General features: G+C 37.9%; 1 protein-coding gene across 7 annotated transcripts in view; it reads right to left on the reverse strand.

Annotated features, from left to right (window-relative positions):
• The window catches only part of LCLAT1 (lysocardiolipin acyltransferase 1), a 296,655-nt gene that overhangs the window by 124,694 nt on the left and 154,370 nt on the right, over nt 1–17,591 (reverse strand). For 6 of the 7 annotated variants that reach the window (XM_082356799.1, XM_082356800.1, XM_082356798.1 and 3 more), the window contains one exon: nt 13,166–13,334. The exons of the other annotated variant lie outside the window; for it this stretch is intronic. In XM_082356799.1, the coding sequence (XP_082212925.1) occupies nt 13,166–13,330 (165 nt within the window). In that variant the 5' untranslated portion in view covers nt 13,331–13,334. Of the gene's footprint in view, nt 1–13,165; nt 13,335–17,591 lie in introns of those variants that run through there. 7 annotated transcript variants of the gene reach the window in all.

Below are 17,591 nucleotides of genomic sequence, written 5' to 3' on the forward strand. Positions count from 1 at the left end.
ATGCAGAAAACTATAAGACACTGATGAAAGAAATTAAAGATGATACCAACAGATGGAGAGATATACCATGTTCTTGGATTGGAAGAATCAACATTGTGAAAATGAGTATACTACCCAAAGCAATCTACAGATTCAATGCAATCCCTATCAAATTACCAATGGCATTTTTTACAGAGCTAGAACAAATCATCTTAAAATTTGTATGGAGACACAAAAGACCCCGAATAGCCAAAGCAGTCTTGAGGCAAAAAAATGGAGCTGGAGGAATCAGACTCCCTGACTTCAGACTATACTACAAAGCTACAGTAATCAAGACAATATGGTACTGGCACAAAAACAGAAACATAGATCAATGGAACAAGATAGAAAGCCCAGAGATTAACCCACGCACCTATGGTCAACTAATCTATGACAAAGGAGGCAAAGATATACAATGGAGAAAAGACAGTCTCTTCAATAAGTGGTGCTGGGAAAACTGGACAGCTACATGTAAAAGAATGAAATTAGAATACTCCCTAACACCATACACAAAAATAAACTCAAAATGGATTAGAGACCTAAATATAAGACTGGACACTATAAAACTCTTAGAGGAAAACATAGGAAGAACACTCTTTGACATAAATCACACCAAGATCTTTTTTGATCCACCTCCTAGAGTAATGGAAATAAAAACAAAAATAAACAAGTGGGACCTAATGAAACTTCAAAGCTTTTGCACAGCAAAGGAAACCATAAACAAGACGAAAAGACAACCCTCAGAATGGGAGAAAATATTTGCAAATGAATCAACGGACAAAGGATTAATCTCCAAAATATATAAACAGCTCATTCAGCTCAATATCAAAGAAACAAACAACCCAATCCAAAAATGGGCAGAAGACCTAAATAGACATTTCTCCAAAGAAGACATACAGACGGCCACGAAGCACATGAAAAGATGCTCAACATCACTAATTATTAGAGAAATGCAAATCAAAACTACAATGAGGTATCACCTCACTCCTGTTAGAATGGGCATCATCAGAAAATCTACAAACAACAAATGCTGGAGAGGGTGTGGAGAAAAGGGAAACCTCTTGCACTGTTGGTGGGAATGTAAATTGATACAGCCACTATGGAGAACAATATGGAGGTTCCTTAAAAAACTAAAAATAGAATTACCATATGTCCCAGCAATCCCACTACTGGGCATATACCCAGAGAAAACCGTAATTCAAAAAGACACATGCACCCGAATGTTCATTGCAGCACTATTTACAATAGCCAGGTCATGGAAGCAACCTAAATGCCCATCAACAGACGAATGGATAAAGAAGATGTGGTACATATACACAATGGAATATTACTCAGCCATAAAAAGGAACGAAATTGAGTCATTTGTTGAGACGTGGATGGATCTAGAGACTGTCATACAGAGTGAAGTAAGTCAGAAAGAGAAAAACAAATATCGTATATTAATGCATGTGTGTGGAACCTAGAAAAATGGTACAGATGAGCCAGTTTGCAGGGCAGAAGTTGAGACATGTATACACTGATGTGTATAAAATTGATGCCTAATAAGAACCTGCAGTATAAAAAAACAAACAAAACAACTAATACTAAACTTTCATTGGGTTATTTGTATGGAAATATGTTAATATAAATGTTTCAGACATTACATGAAATTTCTAAAAATCCTATATTTGTATTTGTATGGAAATATGTTAATATAAATGTTTCAGACATTACATGAAATTTCTAAAAATCTTATATGTTCTGGTATAATGTTATAAGTAATAATCCTAGTTATTACTTTAAAATGTATATCTCAGAAATAACTAATTTTCTTGTCAACTGCATTATTATGAACTTTCATCAAATCTTTAACCGTGGTCATTTTTAAGTCTTTTGTCACTTACGGACAGTTCTGGGTGTACTCTGATGATTTTGCAAATATGTTCCTATAAAAGGGTTTCATCTTCAAGAAATTCATGGAAAAGACTCTGACAAGTACAGGTTTCTGGTAACTGACGGTACTTCTGAACTGAATGAATAAGCATTTTCAGAACTCTAATGAAAAACTGATGAACTCATAAAAGTGCTAACAAAAGATCAAGATGAAAAAAAAATTAATTACATGGGACTGAGTGAACTGATGAGGATGAGTATAATTTTTGTGACTTTCTGTCTGAATTTAAAAAAAAAAAAAAAATCCCACAAGGACTCAGAGGCAAAGAATATACAAATCAATTTTCACTGCAAAGTAAAGGAGCTGTTACAGTGGAGGATTACTGGACTGAATGTCAATATTATGACATAGTATGAGTGTGTTTCATGTTTGGTAATTGCAATCATTGTTGCTTTTGTTGTGGTCATCCATGTACAATGCTTGGTGTCAGTCTATTTATCTCTTGTAAAAATAAAATACAGTGTGTGTGTGTGGAAAAAAAAAAAAAGAAATAATGGCCCCAAATTTCCCAATTTGGACAAAAACAAAGCTGCAGATCTAAGCTGTCCAATGGAACATGGCAAAATAAAGAAAACTATACCTAGGCATATCATAATCAAACTGCTAAAAAACAAAGAGAAATCTTTAAAGCAGCCAGAGGAAAATGACACATTACATAAAGGGAAGCAACAACATGTATGATAGCTAACTTTTTATCAAAAACAATGGAGAACTTCAAGAGGAACATAAGACAGGGGAACTTCAAAGTTGGGGGTGGGGGGCCCCGCAAGGTGAGTCACCCCAGAAATGCCAGCAACATTAGCCTTCAAAAACGGAGGTAGGGCTTCCCAGGTGGCACAGTGGTTGAGAATCTGCCTGCCAATGCAGGGGACACGGGTTCGAGCCCTGGTCTGGGAAGATCCCACATGCCGCGGAGCAACTGGGCCCGTGAGCCACAATTACTGAGCCTGCGCATCTGGAGCCTGTGCTCCGCAACAAGAGAGGCCGCGATAGTGAGAGGCCCGCGCACCGCGATGAAGAGTGGCCCCCGCTTGCCACAACTAGAAGAAAGCCCTCGCACAGAAACGAAGACCCAACACAGCCATAAATAAATAAATAAATAAAAATTAAAAAAAAAAAAAGACCCTCTTTCTCTAAAAAAAAAACGGAGGTAAACTTAACTTTTAATTAAATAAAAACAGAATCCATCTACAGGAGCCCTCACTACAAGAAAAGCTTAAGGAAGTTCTTCAGGCTGATGGGAAATGTCACTAGATAGAAACTGTACCATACAGGAAGAATAAAGAACACTGTGGGACTTCCCTGGTGGTGCAGTGGTTAAGAATCCGCCTGCCAATGCAGGGGACACGGGTTCGATCCCTGCTCCAGGAAGATCCCACATGCTGCAGAGCAGCTAAGCCCGTGCGCCACAACTACTGAGCCTGCGCTCCATAACTACTGGGCCCACACATCACAACTACTGAAACCTGTGCACCTAGAGCCTGTGCTCCGCAACAAGAGAAGCCACCACAGTGAGAAGCCCACGCACCACAACGAAAGGTAGCCCCGGCTCGCCACAACTAGAGAAAGCCTGCGCATAGCAATGAAGACCCAACGCAGCCAAAAAACAAAAAACACTGTAAATGGATGATATTTAGATAAAACACTGTTCTATGGAGTTTACTGTGTAAGTAGATGCAATATGACAATAACAGCACAAAGAATGTGAGAACAAATGCACCACACTGTTACAAGGCTCTTACATTTTATACGTAGTAAAATTACTCTAGGTGGACTGTGACACACTACGTAATCCCTAAAGGCATGATTTTATAACATTTATAAAAATATAAACACACACACATATATATACATATATATATATATATATATATATATATATATATAAATTTTTCTTTCAACAAATAGAGGAGAGAATACTGCACAATTCTTGATACTAAAGTTTGAGCTAGTTTGACCCTGAAACTTCTTTATGTTTGTCCACTCATCCAACGAGTATTTACTAATATGCTCCTTGTTCCAGGTATTTCAGCAACCTATGTCTTTGGTTTCTCTAGAAAAAGAAAAGGCTTCTATGACTATTTCTTGTCAATTTTCATCTTCCACTGCAACAGAATCATCTCACTAATGAAACTGACTTTATTACGAGTTGTTGGTTTCTCAGATTTCCTCCCCACCCCCCAAAGTCAGGTATTCCCTGGCTTGAAAAGAACTCCAAACCTTCTTCTTTAGAAACAATCATGAGGTGCCAATGAGTTTCTTACCACCTGGAATGGTTAAGGTGCCAGGTGACTCTGACCAACCCTTGAAGGTTTTCTTATCACCTAAAGCTCTAATGGCAGCAGACAAACTGGGTTTAATCTCAGCTCTGTTTAAATAATTTGCTTATGCATGTGAACTTGGGCAAATTATTTTCTCAAAACTTCCATTTCCTCTTCTGTAAAATGGGGATGATGGTGGCACCTAAAATGTGGCTGTCTTATTAAAGCACTTAGCATAACATCTACCACATAAGTGGTCAATAGCTATGATCATCATTACCCTTGGGTTTTTAGTTTGATTTTTCCTTTTAACAAAACCTCCTAATTCTTCTCCTTATATCTGAATTAAATATGCCATACCTTTCCACAGGTATTTATCTACCAGTAGGTTACAATCCCTTTAGTTTGTGCCTGTAGAAAAGTCAGCTTTAAGTACAAATAGAGAAAAGAAAATGAGAAGAAGGAGGAGACTACTTTTAGTTTAACAATATCACATTTCATAAAACAGATCGCCTGAATAAAATATTTTTAATTAACCTTGTAACAAGGGAGGAATATAATCTGTAAAATTATTCATCACAGGATTTCTTTTTAAAATATGAGAAGAAGGAGAGTGCACTGTAAACAATTTATTAAAATTCAATTTACAGGGAACTTTTGAGAAACGTCTACTCTATCAAGGTAGGTACTCCCCCACCAACCACTGTTTGTTTCTGGAAATCTTTCCCTATCAACCTCCACCTGAGGGGTCTATAGCATCAGCATTGATACTTTCCTCTCTACAAACACAACAATGGCAGTCTGCCTGAGGGGAAAAAGACAACTCATTCAAAAGAAACAGGTAGAGAAGACCCTTCAACAAGCGAAGGAAGAGAATTCCCTCCTTCTTCTCCTTTTCAGGTATTATACTCACCACCTCCACCAAAACAGGTCAATAAACCCAGTAAAATTAAGTTCCAGGTGTTGCTCAGGGAAAGGAAGGAACAGAACACTCTCAGGAAATACGACCCATTCAAGGTAAAGGAGGCTGCTTGCACAACACTTCATTTTTGGAGAAGGCACTGCTCTTAAGCAACAACAAAGGGCTGAAACCGGTTCAGTGCCAGAGAAGGGAGAAGTATAGACTAGAAACCTATAAGGAGTAACCAGCTCTCAGGGTCAGAGGGACATGTGCTCAGAGCAGTATGCACAGACCTCGTAGCAAATATCTGGCTGATCCAAGAATTTACTATACGTTTTGTATGCACTTTTACCTCACACGTTTTCAACCTAGCCCCCAGACAGAAAATCACTTCATTCCTAAATTCTGTGGTTACTGGGGAGACTTGATCACATCAATGTCACAAGTTTTAAAAAGTCTGTTATCTGAATCTTAATTTTTGTCATTTTATAAAATAAATGGAGGTGGAGACAAGATGGCGAAGTACAAGGACATGAGCGCACTTCTTTTTACAAAAACACCAAAACCACAACTATCTGCTGAACAATCATCGACCAAAAAAAAAAAACACTCGAACCTACCAAAAAAGATATCCTACATCTAAAGACAAAGAAGCGACACGGAGACAGTAGAACGGGCGGAAACACGATAAAATCAAATCCCATACGTGCCGGGTGGGCAACCCACAAACTGGAAAATAATTATACCACAGAAGTTCTCTCACAGGAGTGAAAATTCTGAGCCCCACATCAGGCTTCCCAGCCTGTGGGTCTCGCAACAGGAGAAGGAGCCCCCAGAGAATCCAGCTTTGAAGGCCAGCAGGGTTTGAAAGGAGGGATTCCACAGGGTTGGGGGAAACAGAAATTCCACTCTTGGAGGGCTCACACAAGGTCTCGTGTGCACCAGGACCCAGGGAAAAAAGCAGTGACCTCATAAGAGCCTGGGCCAGACCTACCTGCTGGTATTGGAGGGTCTCCTGCAAAGGAGGGGAGACACTGTGACTCACCGGGGGTACCAAAACACTGGTGGTGATAGTTCTGGGGAGTACTCATTGACGTGAGCCCTCCTGGAGGCTGCCATTTTCTGACCAAGGCCTGGCCCTACCCAACAGCCTGTAGGCTCCAGTGATGGGACGCCTTAAGCCAAACAAACAACAGGGGGAGGACACAGCCCCACCCATCAGGAGACAGGCTACTTAAAGTCTTCCTGAGCACACAGCTGCCAGATAAACACACCCCCTGACACAGACCTGCCCACCAGAAGGACAAGACACAGCTCTACCCACCAGTGCACAGGAACCAGTCAATCCCACCCAGAAACCTGCATAAGCCTCTCAGACAGCATCATCCACCAGGGGGCAGACAGCAGAAGCAAGAAAACTACATCCCTGCAGCCTGCAGAATGAAAACTGCAATCACAGAAAGTTAGACAAAGTGGGATGAGAGAGGAATATGTCCCAGATGAAGGAACAAGATAAAATCCCAGAAGAAAAACAAAATGAAGTGGAGATAGGCAACCTACCTGAAAAGAATTCAGAGTAATGATAGTAAAGATGATCCAAGATCTCAGAAAAAGAATGGAGGCACAGATCTAGACGATGCAAGAAATATTTAACAAAGACCTAGGAGAAATAAAGAATAAACAAACAGAGATGAAAAATAACTGAAATAAAAAATACACTACAAGGAATCCATAGCAGGATAAGTGAGGCAGAAGAACAGATAAATGAGCTGGAGGACAGGTTGGTGGAAATGACCGCCGTGGAACAGAATAAAGAAAAAGGAATAAAAAGAAATGAGGACAGGTGAGGACAGTCTAAAAGTCCTCTGGCACAATACTAAATGCACCAACATTCGCATTATAGGGATCCCAGAAGGAGAAGAGAGAGAGAAAGAGCCTGAGAAAATATTTGAATAGATAATAGCTGAAAACTTCCCTAACATGGGAAAGGAAACAGTCACCCAAGTCCAGGAAGCACAGAGATAAGCCCAAGGAGGAACACATAGTAATCAAACTGATAGTAATCAAACTGACAAAAATTAAAGACAAAAAATATAAAAAGCAACAAGAGAAAAGCAACAAATAACATACAAGGGAACTCCTGTAAGGTTATCAGCTGATTTTTCAGCAGAAACTCTTCAGGTCACAAGGGAGTGACATGATATACAATATTTTAAGTGATGAAAGGGAAGACCCTACAACCAAGAATACTCTACCCAACAAGGCTCTCAATCAGATTCAACAGAGAAATCAAAAGCTTTACAGACAAACAAAAGCTAAGAGAATTCAGCAACACCAGACCCACCTTTGCAACAAATGCTAAAGGAACCTCTAGCTGGAAAAGAAAAAGCTACAACTAGAAACAAGAAGATTACGAATGGAAAACCTCACCGGTAAAGGCAAACATGAAGTAAAGGTAGGAAGTCATCCACACACAAATATGATATCAAACCCAGCAATCATGAGAAGATGACAGTACAAACACAGGTTATTGAAAATGCATTTGAAATTGAAAGACTAGCAAATTAAAACAATCCTTTTTACATATAAAGTGCTATTCAAAACCTCGTGGTAAACACAAACCAAAAATCTACAATAGGTACGCACACAAAAAAGAAAAAGGAATCCAAACACAACACTAAAATTAGTCATAAAATCCTAAAAGAGAACCAAAGAGGAAGGGATGAAAAAAGACCTACAAAAACAAATAACAAAATTGCAGTAAGAACACACATATTGATAATTACCTTAAACTTAAATGGATTAAATACCTCAACCAAAAGACTGTCAAAAATTAAATACAAAGAAAAAATATTAAAAGCAACAAGGGAAAAGCAACAAATAACATACATGGGAATCTCCATAAGGTTATCAGGTGATTTTTCAGCAGAAACTATGCAGGCCAGAAGGGAGTGGCAGGATATGTTTAAAGTGATGAAAGGGAAAAACCTACAACCAAGACTACTCTACCCAGCAAGGATCGCATTCAGATTCAACAGAGAAATCAAAAGCTTTACAGACAAGCAAAAGCTAAGAGAATTAATAAGCACCACCAAACCAGCTTTACAACAAATGCTAAAGGAACATCTCTAGGCAAGAAACACAAGAGAAGAAAAAGACCTACAAAGACAAACCCAAAACAATAAAGAAAATGGTAATAGGAACATATAGATAACTACCTTAAATGTAAATGGATTAAATGCTCCAACCAAAAGACAAAGGCTGAATGGATACAAAAACAAGACCCATATATTTGCTGTCTATAAGAGACCCACTTCAGATCTAGGGACACATACAGACTGAAAGTGAGGGGATAGAAAATGTATTCCATAACAATGGAAATCAAAAGAAAGCTGGAGTAGCAATACTCATATCAGACAAAAAGACTTTAAAATAAAGACTGTTACAAGAGACAAAGAAGGATACTACATAATGATGAAGGGATCAATCCGAGAAGATATAACAATTACAAGTATATATGCACCCAACATAGAAGCACCTCAATATATAAGGCAAATGCTAACAGTCATAAAAGGAGACATCGACAGTAACACAATAATAGTGGGGGACTCTAACACCCCACTTTTATCAATGAACAGATCATCCAGACAGAAAATCAGTAAGGAAACACAGGACTTAAATGACACACTAGAGGAGATGGACGTAAGTGATATTTATCGAACATTCCTTCCAAAAGCAGCAGAATACACATTCTTCTCAATTGCACATGGAACATTCTCCAGGACTGATCACATGCTGGGCCACAAAGTGAGCCTTGGTAAATTTAAAAGAACTGAAATCATATAAAGCATCTTCTCCGACCGCAACGCTATGATATTAGAAATTAACTACAAGAAAAAAACTTTAAAAAACACAAACATGTGGTGGCTAAACGATATGCTACTAAACAACCAATGGATCTCACTGAAGATATCAAAGAGGAAATCAAAAAATACCTAGAGACAAATGAAAATGAAAGCATTATGATCCAAAACCTGTGGGACACAGCAAAAGCAGTTCTAAGAGGGAAGTTTATAGCAATACAGTCTTACCCCAGGAAACAAGAAAAATCCAAAATAAACAACTTAACCTTACACCTAAAGCAACTAGAGAAAGAAGAGCAAACAAAACCCCAAATTGGAAGAAGGAAAGAAATCATGAAGATCAGAGCAGAAATGAATGAAACAGAGATGAAGAAAATGATAAAAAAGATCAATGAAACTAAAAGCTGGTTCATTAAAAAGATAAACAAAATTGATACACCTTTAGCCAGTCTCATCAAGAGAACAAGAGAGGGCTCAAATCAGTAAGATTAGAAATGAAAAAGAAGAAGTTACGAAAGACAACACAGAAATACAAAATTTCATAAGAGACTACTACAAACAACTGTATGCCAATAAAATGGGCAACCTTGGAAGAAATGAACAAACTCTCAGAAAGGTACAATCTCTCAAGACTGAGCCAGGAAGAATTAGAAACTATGAACTGACCAGGAAGAATCAGAAACTATGAACTGACCAGGAAGAATCAGAAACTATGAACTGACCAGTCACAAGTACTGAAATTGAAACTGTGATTAAAAAACTCGAACAAACAAAAGTCCAGGACTAGATGGCTTCATAGGAAAATTCTATCAAACATTTAGAAAAGAGTTAACACCTATCCTTCTTGAACTATTCCCAAAAAATGCAGAGGAACAAACACTCCCAAACTCATTCTATGAGGCCACCATCACCCTGACACCAAAACCAAAGATACCACAAAAAAAGAAAATTATAGGCCAACAACACTGATGAACACAGATTCGAAAATGTGCAACAAAACACTAGCAAACCAAATCCAACAATACATTAAGAGGATCATACAACACGATCAAGTGGGACTTATCCCAGGGGATGCAAGAATTTTTCAATATCTGCAAATCCATCAGTGTAATACACTATATCAACAAATTGAAGAATAAAACCATATGATCATCTCAATAGATGAAGAAAAAGCTCTTGACAAAATTCAACACCATTAATGATAAAAACTCTCCAGGAAGTCAGTATAGAAGGAACTAACCTCAACACAATAAAGGCCACATATGACAAACGTACAGCTAACATCATACTCTACGGTGAAAAGCTGAAAGCATTTCCTCTAAGATCAGGAAGAACACAACAATGTCCATTCTCGCCACTTTTATTCAACATAGTTTTGGAAGTCCTAGCCACGGCAATCAGAGAAAAAAAAGAAATAAAAGCAGTCCAAGTTGGAAAAGAAGTAGTAAAACCGTCACTGGTTGTAGACGACAAGATACTATACATAGAAAATCCTAAAGATGCTACCAGAAAACTACTAGACCTCATCAATGAATTCAGTAAAGTTGCAGGATACAAAATTAATGCACAGAAATCTGTTACATTTCTATAAACTAACAATGAAAGATCAGAAAGAGAAGTTGAAGAAACAATCCCATTTACTGTCACATCAAGAAGAATAAAATACCTAGGAATAAACCTACCTAAGGAGACAAAAGACCTGTACTCTGAAAACCGTAAGACACTGATGAAAGAAATCAAAGACACAAACAGATGGAAGGATATACCATGTTCTTGGGTTGGATGAGTCAATAGTGTCAAAATGACTATACTACTCAAGGCAATCTACAGATTCAATGCAATCCCTATCAAATTACCAATGGCATTTTCCACAGAACTAGAACAAAATTTTTTTTAATTTGTATGGAGACACAAAAGACCCCAAATAGCCAAAGCAATCCTGAGAAAGAAAAACAGAAATGGAGGAACCAGGCTCCCTGACTTCATATTATACTACAAAGCTACAGTCATCAAAACAGTATGGTACTGGCACAAAAACAGAAATATAGATCAATGGAACAGGATGGAAAGCCCAGAAATAAACCCACACATCCATGGTCAACTAATCTACGACAAAGGAGGAAAGACTGTACAATGAAGAAAAGTCAGTCTCTTCATTAAATGGTGCTGGGAAAACTGTACAGCTACCTGTAAAAGAATGATACTAGAACATTCTCAAACACCAGACACAAAAATAAACTCAAAATGAATGAAAGACCTAAAAAGACCGGATACTATAAAACTCTTAGAGAAAAACATAGGAAGGACACTCTTTGACATAAAACACAGCAAGATCTTTTTCAATCCATCTGCTAGAGTAATGGAAATAAAAACAAAAATAAACTAATGGGACCTAATTAAACTCAAAAGCTTTTTCACAGCAGAGGAAACCATAATCAAAACAAAAAGACACCCCACAGAATGGGAGAAAATATTTGCAAATAATGTGACTGACAAGGGATTAATCTCCAAAATTTACAAACAGCTCGTGCAGCTCAATATCAATAAAACAAACAACCCAATCAAAAAATGGGCAGAAGACCTAAATAAATATTTCTCCAAAGACATACAGATGGCCAAGAGGTACATGAAAAGATGCTCAACATTGCTAATTATTAGAGAAATGCAAATCAAAACTACAGTGAGATATCACGTCACACCGATCACAATGGCCATCATCAAAAAGTCTACAAACAATAAATGATGGAGAGGGTGTGGAGAAAATGGAAGCCTCCTACAACTGTTGGTGGGAATGTAAATTAGTAGAGCCACTATGGAAAACAGTATGGAGGTCCTTAAAAAACTAAAAATAGAACTACCATATGATCCAGCAATCCCACTCCTGGGCATATATCTGGAGAAAACTATGGTTCAAAAGCATACATGCACCCCAATGTTCATTGCAGCACTGTTTATGATAGGCAAGACATGGAAGCAACCTAATGTCCATCAACCGATGAATGGATAAAGCTGTGGTACGTATATACAATGGAATATTACTCTGCCATTAAAAAGAATGAAATAATGCCATTTGCAACAACATGGATAGACCTGGAGATTATCATACTAAGTGAAGTAAGTCAGACAGAGAAAGACAAGTATCATATGATATTGCTTGTATGCGGAATCTTAAAAAAAAAAAAGATAGAAATGCACTTATCCAGAAACACACTCACAAGCTTATGGTTACCGAAGGGGGGGGGGGGAGAGGACAAATTGGGAGTTTGGGATTGACATATACACACATTATATTTAAAATAGATAACCAACAAGGACCTACTGTATAGCAAAGGGAACTCTGCTCAATGTTCTGTAATAACCTAAATGGGAAAAGAATTTGAAAAAGAAGAGATACATGTATATTAAATAAATAAATAAATAAATAAGACCAAAAAAAAAAAAAAAAGAAGCAAGAGAAATACAAAATATAATAAAACAGGGCTTCCCTGGTGGCGCAGTGGTTAAGAATCCACCTGCCAAGGCAGGGGACACAGGTTCGAGGTCTGGTCAGGGAAGATCCCAGATGCCGTGGAGCGACTAAGCCCATGCACCACAACTACTGAGCCTGCGTTCTAGGGCCCATGAGCCACAACTACTGAAGCCCACGCACCTAGAGCCCATACTCCGCAACAAGAGAAGCCACTGCAATGAGAAGCCCACACACCACAACGAAGAGTAGCCCCCGCTCGCCGCAACCAGAGAAAACCCGCACGCAGCAACGAAGACCCAATGCAGCCAAAAATAAAATAAATAAAATAAAAATAAATATAAATAAATAAATAAATAAAATAAACGGAAATGCAATATAAAATTAACAATGTAAAAATTCTTCAGTCTGCATCTTTAGATTTTTTGCATTTTACTAAAGTATACCCCAGTGAAGGAAAATAAAATTCATTAGGAATATGGAAGAAACTCAATTTTGGAATATAGCCCTTAAATACATATTTTATTTCAAGAACATGAATTACTTCATTTCTCTCTTTCATTTAAAGGGGGAAATACAAAAACTAATGTGCTTCTTATGTAACACGAATATGTTTCTTCTAATATTTGACTAAATCTGACTCTAACAAAATACAAATCAATAGGCTAGGCCACTTTGGTATGGTCACTTTGGTATGGTCTCTTTCTCTGCTGTTTAACTTACCACAGGTAGCGTGAGCCAGGTTGCCACAAGGCGGTTGTTGATCCAGCGATACCAAGATGGGTTTATAAACATCAAAGGTAAAAAGGGACCCAGCATGAAAATGCTTCCAAAAAAGCTTCCCCAAAACAGAGTGAGTATAAAGTATATCCCTCTCCATGACACCATGATTCTGAAAGACACAAAAAAAATCGATATATTTTGTTACTGTAACTGCCCAAATTCAATTTCAGAATGATACATGTAATAATCTTTAATTATAGGGCTACAGAATGGGCCCTGATAAAGAATATGAGCTTGACTTCCCTCTTACATGACCTACAGGTCTAACAAGTCAGAACATTAGAAATGGATACTCTCCCCCAAAAGAGATATATTTATCAGTGGAACAGAATACAGAGCCCAGAAATAAACCCACACACCTATGGTCAATTAATCTTCGACAGGAAATCCCTGATGGTCCAGTGGTTAGGACTCTGCGCTTCCACTGCAGGGGGCACAGATTGGATCCCCGGCTGGGGAACTAAGATTCTGCATGCCAGGTGGCGCAGCCAAAAAAAAAAAAAATCTTTGACAATGCAAGCAAGAATATACAATGGAGAAAAGACGATCTCTTCAGCAAGTGGTGCTGGGAAAGCTGAACAGCCACATGTTAATCAATGAAGTTAGAACATACCCTCACACCATACACAAATATAAACTCAAAATGGCTTAAATATAGGACATGACACCATAAAACTCCCAGAAGAGAACACAGGCAAAACATTCCCTGACTTAGCAATGTTTCCTTAGGTCAGTCTCCCAAGGCAACAGAAGTTAAAAGCAAAAATAAACAAATGAGAACTAATCAAACCTATAAGCTTTTACACTGCAAAGGAAACCACAAACAAAACGAAAAGACAACCTACGAATGGGAGAAAATATCTGCCAACAATTTGACTGACAAGGCCTTAACTACCAAAATATACAAACAGCTCATACAATTCAATAACAAAAAAACAACCCAATCAAAAAATGGGCAGAAAACCTAAATAAATATTTCTCCAAAGAAGACATACAGATGCTCAATAGGCACATGAAAAGATGCTCAACATCGCTAATTATTAGAGAAATACAAATCAAAACTACAATGAGGTACCTCACACTGGTCAGAATGGCCACTGAAAAGTTTACAAATAACAAATGCTGGAGAGGGTGTGGAGAAAAGAGAACCATCCTACACTGTTGGTGGGAATGTAAATTGGTGCAGCCACCATGGAAAACAGTATGGAGGTCCCTTCAAAAACTAAAAATAGAGCTACCATATGATCCAGCAATCCCACTCCTGGGCATTTATCCAGAGAAAACCAAAATCCGAAAAGATATGTGCACCTCAGTGTTCACAGTAGTACTATTTACAATAGTCAAGACACGGAAGCAACCTAAATGTCCACTGACAGATGAATAGACAAAGAAGATGAGTTATATATACAAAATGGAGTACTACTCAGCCATAAAAAGTAATGAAATAATGCCATTTACAGCAACATGGATGGACCTAGAGATTATCATACTAAGTGAAGTAAATCAGAAAGAGAAAGACAAATACCATATGCTATCACTTATACATGGAATCTAAAATATGACACAAATGAACTTATTTATGAAACAGAAACAGACTCAGTCATAGAAAACAAACTTATGGTTACCAAAGGGGAAAGGGGGTGGGGGAGGGAAGCGGTAGCAGTTTTGGATTAGCAGTACAACAACAAGGTAAACAACAATGTCCTGCTGTATAGCACAGGGAATTAAATTCAATATTCTGTAATAAACCACAATGGAAAAGAATATGAAAAAGAATACATATATATATGTATAACTGAATCACTCTGCTGTATAGCAGAAACTAACACAACATTATAAATCAACTTTTCTCTTTTCTTTTAAATTGAAATAAAGAAAAAAAAGAGATACTCTCAACTGACCTCCCCCAAAAAAGAAAAAAGCTGTTTAAAAAGCCTTGCTTTTTGTTCTGCTTATTAGTATTAACATAAAACTGTATATTTTCTTTTCCAAGACGTTATCCAACACAAAATTTTAAAATATTCCAGAGTTGTTTTTTTTTAATCTCTTCCTATAAAAAGTAGATTTAATGGACTAAGAACTGCAGAACAGCTTCCTAAGGGTGACTGTGCCTAAAAGTGATGGCAATTTTACAGAGTGCACTAAAAAAGAATTTTTTAAATCTAGAAATATTAATTCTTTACATTAGAACCTAAAAGTAATATCTTTGGGCAATTGGTTTTTATGAGCTGAAAGGTTAAGTAGAAGTCAGACTCCTCACTCACTTTCTTAAATTATTTGCCAATGGATTACTTTTGAGGGTCCTCATAACCAGATGAACAAAATATTGATGTTTTAAAAATAAACTGTTGGAAGCACAGTCTAAAATGAATAATCAAACATTTGATTTTACAACCTAAACTCTATGAGAGCAAAAACATGGTTTGCTTCAGGATAATAAAACCGTTGGAAACATTAAAACCATGAAAACAATAATGGCCTTAAAATTTATATATTAAAAAAGGTATTTCAGGGCTTCCCTGGTGGCGCAGTGGTTAGGAGTCCACCTGCCAACACGGGGGACACAGGTTCAAGCCCTGGTCCAGGAAGATCCCACATGCCATGAAGCAACTAAGCCCATGCACCACTACTACTGAGCCTGCGTGCCACAACTACTGAAGCCCGTGCACCTAGAGCCCGTGCTCCGCAACAAGAGAAGCCACCGCAATGAGAAGCCCGCGCACCGCAACAAAGAGGAGCCCCCGCTTGCCGCAACTAGAGGAAGCCCGCACGCAGCAATGAAGACCCAGCGCAGCCAAAAATAAAATAAATTTTTTTAAAAAAAAGGTATTTCAGCAATTAAGACCTCTGAATATTTTTTTTAATATTTGTTTTATTTTGTTTATTCATTTATTTATTTGGTTGCGCCGGGTCTTAGTTGCAGTTGGTGGGCTCCTTAGTTGTGGCATGCAAACTCTTAGTTGCGGCATGAATGTGGGATCTAGTTCCCTGACCAGGGAACGAACCCGGGCCCCCTGCATTGGGAGTGCAGAGTCTTTAAGACCTCTGAATATTTGAAAAGACTCACAACAGGAAAAAGAAATAAAATTTCAAATGTCATGGTGCTTTAAAAAATGTCAGTCAGACAAACAAAACAGGTCAAGTCTCTTACGCCGAATCAAGTTTTTCTGCATATGTGGTATATTTTTAAATCTCTACCAATACGTGACAGTGTTATATACAAAATCCTTCAAAGTACAAATAGAACAAATATCTGCTAAGAACTGGCTTTCTGCTAAACTCTAGATCTGAACTTCTAAGAAGCGGGTTGAGGGAGTGAGGGTGGAGAAAAAGAACACTGGAAAACAGTAGCCAAACAATTTGCTCACACAGCGCCCAGGATGGTCTGTAGTTCTACACACCCTTGGCTTTGCTTTCTCTGAGGCTCAGCTCCTCCTCTTTGCATTAAAAGACACTATAGGCCATTCTCTCCAGTCTAAAATAATAATTTAAAAAGAGCTGCTAAATTTAGTATTCTCAACCCCTATTTCCTTTCAAAACCCCTGCCCCCAAAATATCCCTGCAATGCTACTACTCGATTTGAAAACCCCTCTGTAACTACCTTTTTTTTTAATCTACTGTTTGTTTCTGCCATTAGCTAGCTCTCTGTTTAGATACTCACCCCTCAACTCCCTGAAGGGCTATACTTCACATTACATCTATATACAACAACTACCTCCCCATCAAAGGCTCTGACATGCTTCTTCCTCACTTACTAAACTACTTCTCATTTGATGTCATTAAAAGGAAAAAAATTATAGTTAAAGGAGCTTAGGTATCATCTAACAGAATCTTTTCAATTTACAGTGATGAAACTAAGGACCAGAAGAGTTAAGAGATGTGTCACATGAATATACTGGGATTACTCAAACCAAGTCTAATCTAAAATTACTTTTCCATCCTACTCCTGTTTCTTCCCTAACCTCTCAATCATGTGTACAGTGATTCAATAAACATGCAAAGAGATTCCTACTGTGTGTCAGGCCCTGTGCCAGTCATTTGGGGATACAACAGTGAACATGACAGACATACCAAGCTCTTACAAATCTAACAGTCTCTCCAGCTCCTCCTTATTAACTCTGCATTTAATCTAGCCCTATTCTCTCTCTTCTTCCAAGTCTCGAGGATTTGATAGAAAACTTGGTTAAGAATTATGCTAGCTACACGCTTATTTAGAATAAATAAAATTAAAAAAAAAACCCAAAAACTGGCTAAACCAAGTGCTGGTAAGGATGCAGAGCAACCAGAACTCACACACGCTGCTGGTGGGAATGCAAAATGGTATGGCCACTTTGGAAAACAGCTTTACAGTTTCTTAAAATATTAA

This window comes from Balaenoptera borealis, assembly GCF_965194805.1.
Source record: "Balaenoptera borealis genome assembly, chromosome: 15".
Taxonomy (NCBI): domain Eukaryota; kingdom Metazoa; phylum Chordata; class Mammalia; order Artiodactyla; family Balaenopteridae; genus Balaenoptera; species Balaenoptera borealis.